At 34.9% G+C, this 6000-nt stretch overlaps 1 protein-coding gene across 2 annotated transcripts in view; it reads left to right on the top strand.

Moving 5' to 3' along the window:
- The window catches only part of clcn2c (chloride channel 2c), a 38663-nt gene that overhangs the window by 10744 nt on the left and 21919 nt on the right, over positions 1–6000 (top strand). For both annotated transcript variants that reach the window (XM_087283148.1, NM_001319271.1), the window contains 4 exon segments: positions 434–512; positions 1185–1310; positions 1958–2042; positions 4311–4412. In XM_087283148.1, the coding sequence (XP_087139274.1) occupies positions 434–512; positions 1185–1310; positions 1958–2042; positions 4311–4412 (392 nt within the window).

Below are 6000 nucleotides of genomic sequence, written 5' to 3'. Positions count from 1 at the left end.
TGATGTCTATTAGTGTAAACGGGGCCTGAGTGTGTATTATTCGTGAGTCGGTTGCTGCTTCGATCAAAGCGGGGTGAAGGATTGCAATGCTGGCTCAGCATGGTGATGTTTTTCGGCCATCGGCGATGGACAATGGCATCGTCTATCGACCCAACCCTATTTCGGCATGCATTTTGAGGGATTTGAACAGGATTTTTTCTTACTTTTCAATATTTGTAAATTAGACTTCAAATTTGAAAGTAGTATGAAGTGTTTGGTGTTGCTTGATTTGAATAAAACCTCTAAAAACTCTTTCAATAAAATTTCATGTGGATTGCTGTAGCAAAGTATGAGGATCTAATGAGTATCCTTGTTGTGTGTGTGTGTGTGTGTGTGTGTGTGTGTGTGTGTGTGTGTGTGTCTGTGTGTCTGTGTGTGTGTGTGTTTTGAACAGAACGAGGCCAGAAATAAGGAGTTGCTGACAGTTGGATGTGCCGTTGGGATCGGCTGCTGCTTCGCTTCTCCTATTGGAGGTCAGAAAATTGTGTAAATTTAATTTAATTTAATTTAATTTAATTTTTCAATTGTTTATTTACTTAATGAATTTAATTTATTTAATTTAATTCAATTTAATTTATTTTATTTATTTATTAATTCAATTTTATTTTATTATTGTTATTATTTTATTATTTATTAAAATTTTATATATTTCATTTTTTATGAATTTGAATTTTCATTACATTTAATTAGATTTAATTTATTTTATTTTATTCATGAATTTTTTCATGAATTAGAATTTTTATTTCATGTAATTTTTTTTCGATTTTACAATATTTGAGTTTATTTAATATATACAATTTTATTAAATTATTTTTAAATTAATTATTCTATTTTTTTGTTAAATTTTGTTAATTATATTATTATATGTTATTAATTTTATTTAGTTTTCATTTATTATTATTTTTTATGAAATTGAAATTAAAGTTAATTATACTTAATTTTACAATAATTGTTTAATTATTATTTTTTACTTTATTTGATTATATTTATTTTATGAATTTTTTAAAGAATTTTTAAAATTATTTTTATTTAATTATTTATTTTATTATTAATTGTATTGTATATAAATTATTAGATTTTCTACAGTAAATATATATTTTATGTGTGTGTTTTAGTGCATGTCCATCTGTGTGTGTGTTTTTTAGGTGCATTGTTCAGTATAGAAGTCACCGCTATGTATTATCTTCCTCGTAACTACTGGCGTGCGTTTCTGTCCGCTACATTTGGTGCTATAATCTTCAGACTCCTGCCAGTGTGGCACAGAGAGGAAGGTGTGTCTTTAACATATGCTTTTACACAAAAACTTTGATTGACATTCTCTCTTTCCCAGTGTCATCAGAGAGGGAAAGCCCTGCCCACTAGTGCCCATCTCTCCATCTCATTAGCATAAACAGCAGCCCTGAGTGAGAAGCAGCCGTCTGTCCATTAGCCATTAGAGTGTTTGAGCTGCTGAAGATGATGTCAGGATAGACTAAGCGGATTATAGATGTGGAGTTTTAGATGAACAGCAACTGGAGCGACATAGACTGACAGAAGCATCAAGCACACACTCACACTGAAGCACACATGCACACCTGACCAGCACTGACTACACACACATTGCTGTTGTACATCTGTCACTATGCTTATGCATATGCATCTGTAGCTCCGCCCTCTTCTGAAAAGAGCACAGTCTCATTTGCATTTAAAGCGACAGTCACCAAAACACCTCAAAGGGTCAGTTTCAGAGAGTTTGAAAACATTATTAGTGCACTATTTTCTGCTCAAACTTCACTATACACACTCTAGGGACATCAGAGACGCATTTTAGATCTTGTTTAAAGGGTCATATTAGGTCTACTTTAATACAGAGATAAACCAGGGGAAGTGCTGAGTTTTGCATGTGTTTGTTTTTATAACTTTTATTATCGTTCTCTAGAGACGCTCATGGCTCTTTATGCAACAAAGTACAGACTGGACTTTCCTTTCGACCTGCAGGAGCTCCCAGTCTTCGTTGCCATGGGGTCAGTGGTATTTCATACTCTGTTTTAGTACTTACTGTTCATTTTTGTAGTCATTTTTATTCTTACAGGATCTGTTTTATTTTTAATCTTAGTTATATTAAGTTATTTTGTATATTGAGTACATTTTTAATTAATTCATTTTCTTTTTCGGCTTAGTCCCTTTATTAATCAAGGGTCGCCACAGTGGAACGATCCGCCAATTATCCAGCTTATGTTTTACGCTGCTGATGCCCTTCCAGCTGCACTGGCAAATACATTTTAATAATGATTATTATTTTTAATATATTGTTATATAGCACAAATAATAAATAATTATGTTAAATTGTATTTATTTGGTTTGTTTTTTTTATTTTCAATGAACTATCAATTGCCTTGGGGTCAGTGCTGTTTTGTTTACTAATATTTTAGTTATTTTTGTTAATTGTATATTAATTTCTTTTTTAATGTTAATTTTTCCACTTTATTCTTAGGTAAATTGGGTAATTTTGTGTGTTTTGATCAGCATAATAATATATATATATTTATACAACAGTTCTGTCTGGTTCTCAAATCTGATTGGCTGATAGCCGTGCGATATTCTGCAATATCAGAACTCCCACAGCCTCTTTACCCTTTGTGTATCACTCCGCCCACATACAGCCAGCAAAAAGCAGACACTACAGATCTAGGGCCCTATCATACACCCGGCGCAGTGTGGCGCAAGGCGTGTCGCAGTAGTCTTTTGGTAGTTTCAGCTTGGTGCAAGAGTCGTTTTGAGGCGTTGCGCTACGCTGTTTAAATAGCAAATGCATTAGCGCTCATTTTTCTGCTCTAAAAAGGAGGTGTTCTGAGGCGGACCGCTGGCGTGTCGCTATTTTAAGAATCTATAATAGATTTTTCATTAGACCAAAACTAACCCGGTCTAAACTCTGCCTCGCTTACACACTGCTTAATACACACAAGAGAGCAATAGGCAAATATCTTTACATATGAAAAAAATTAAATATTAAGGATATATATAGGATATAATAAGAATAGATATAGGATATAAATATAAAGGATTAAAATATTACAAAACATATTATTTTCTAGCCTACATAAATATGAAAAATCCCTGCTTTTATGTCTTCTTCATCTCTGGAGGCTTTTTCAGTTCATTCATAACAATTTGCTTTTGTATAATGTTATTATTATTAGCAGTATTATTTATTATATCCATATTTATATTTGTTTTATTAAAAACAAGCTTAGATTTGTCCACCTGTCAGGTTTTAGACCATATGGGGCACAGCAGGTGTATTAGGATATAACTCAAGTTTTTAAGCACACTTCATTATTTTTGTTCATTTATTCGTTTGCTGGAAATTAGAACTGAATTTAGAAATAGTTTTGAAACGAATATTTGCGCTTAACAAACAAAAGTATTTATTTATAGACTAATTGATGTCTGTGCGTAAAGGTTTCCCTATCCAAGAGCGAAAGTGAAGTAGATCCATTATCTCTCATTGTCACGCAGTAGATGCTCTGTTTAACAGTTTTCTGTGAACTGTTTGCTTGTGAAATGCTAATTTTTCCACTTAGACTTACTTTGCGTCCTGTAAATAGCGAATGCGCTCTTGGCGTGACGCAGCTGGCTCTTAAAGGGAATGGGAGATGAGACTCTGATTGGTTTATTCTCAAAACACACCTATAACTCATTAAGAAAATAAACTCAACTTTAGCCCATGCGTCCTGGCGCAAGGCAGATTTCCCGTCCTTAAATTAGCAAAAACGCGTCCTGTCATGCCCTGAAAGCGTTTGCGTTCTGCGCTTTGCGCTCTGCGCATGCACCATCAAAATAGAGCCCCTAAAGTTTAAAAGATGCACACTCAACTGTTTAACTGTCAGATTATGATTTAAATCCGGAAGAAAGTAGTTCCTCATACAAAAGGGTTTTTGAGACTCTCTATGTTTGATTTTGTTTTTAAATACACAATTATGCCGTCAAACTGTTGTATAAACGCAATATCACACGAGTAGCAGTGCGATATTGCTGTATATCGGCACTGGTGGGGGCACTAAGGCACTCGGCCTGAAGCCTCGTGGCAATGCACGCCTCCCACCAGTGCTGATATACAGCCATATTGCACTGCTACTCGTGTGATATTGCTCATATATATATATTATTATCATCATTATTGTATGTACAATATGATTATGTTTTCATTGAGGCTTATTAATATATATTTTTTATTATCTTCCTACAAAAACTGCTAAAAAATGCAAATGAAAATGTTTTTTTCTCCGCAGGATCGTGTGCGGCCTCGGTGGGGCTTTTTTTGTGTTTCTGTATGGAAAGATCACACTGTTTGTGAAGGAAAAGAAAGCCTCGAACAGCTTATTAATGAGAAAGTGAGTTTTTCATAAACCGAGTTAATGCTATAAAGCAGCATATCAGGTTTATTTAAAGCAGAAAATAGTCATTGCATAATACATATACATATATATATATATATATATAATTGCAAGTTATAAAAATGCTAGCAATGTGCTTAAAGATTACGATCTATAATAGCAAAATAATAAAACACATGACAACATGCTAAACGTGACTGCAGCATGCTAACACATTAGCATTGTGTTAGCTAGATGCCAGCTAGTTAGTAGTACGTTGAATTGTTAGCAGGTTGCTATGAACTTCCTAGCCACGTGTAAAAATATGATAACAGCTTTAACATTGCATCTTTGCAAAGTTAAAACATGTTAGCATATTATTTAAACAAATAGCAGCTTGTCCGAACATAAATATGTTACAGCTGGGTGAAAACATGTTGGTGATGAACTAACTTAATTTTCCAATAATCTAAAATATGTTATTAATAAAATGTTGCTAACATGCTAACAACTTGATTGACATATTTTGACAAAACATTTCAGCATTGTAAAAACATGTTAGCTTGCCAAAACAAAATAGCAGTTTGTCATAGCATAAACCTGCTACGTGTTAAAAATACAAACTTGCTAAAGCATGTTAGCAACTTGTCAAAAACATTTTAGTCATATGTTAAAACATGTTGTAAAATGTGTCAATATCTTAAAAATATGGTAAAATTTGCTAACAAATAAACATGCTAACAGCTTGATTGGCATGTTAACATTTTGACTAAACATTTTAGGAGTGTTAAAGCATGAAAACATAAGCTTAGCATTCAAAATTAGCTAAACAACACATTGGGCCCTATCATACACCTGGCGCAATGTGGCGCAAGGTGCGACGCAATTGTTGTTTGCTAGTTTCAGCTCGGCGCAAGGGTCATTTTGATGTTTTGCGCTACGCTGTTTAAACAGCAAATGCATTTGCGCTCATATGTGCGCCCATAGGCATTCTGATCTAAAAAAGGAGGTGCATTGCTGGCACGTTGCTGTTTTGAGGAACTAGAATGGACTGCACAATAGACCATATCAAAGCAGGTCTGAAGTTCAGCGCAGAGCTTCCCTAGTAGCAAAGAATTCTGGCCCAGATTTGGCATAAAGCTGGCACAGCAGGCATTCATCCGGCACTGGCATACAGCATGTGGGCCAAACATGGCCCGGGTTTGGCAGAGGTGGCACCGTCTTTAAGGCAGCACACAAGATTTGGGCCAGATGAAAAACGTAGTATTTGGCCCAGATTTAAAAATGTGATAAGTGGGCCATGTGTGTTTAGCCAGTCTTGACCCACATTTAAAATACACTAAAATCATTTTTGAGTAAAGAACAAAAATTCTACCAATCAGGTCACTTTGAGAAAAAGCGTGCACATAGTGTGCCTAAAGCGCATCACTCCATGGGTTTATCAATTTCATTGCAATCGTGACACACCAACCTATCTGGCCCAGTTCAGGCCCAGTTATGAGTTATTAACATTGCTGAGACTTGGCCCAGATATGGTCCGTGTTTGGCCCTTGTCTGGAAGCCAGATTTGGTCCAGTCATGTACCGTAATTCACTGCGGCATGTGG

This window comes from Danio rerio, chromosome 15, assembly GCF_052040795.2.
Source record: "Danio rerio strain M-AB ecotype USA chromosome 15, GRCz13ab, whole genome shotgun sequence".
Classification (NCBI taxonomy): domain Eukaryota; kingdom Metazoa; phylum Chordata; class Actinopteri; order Cypriniformes; family Danionidae; genus Danio; species Danio rerio.
The sequence above is the reverse complement of the archived record's forward strand: the minus strand, read 5'-3'. Positions and strand labels throughout refer to the sequence as shown.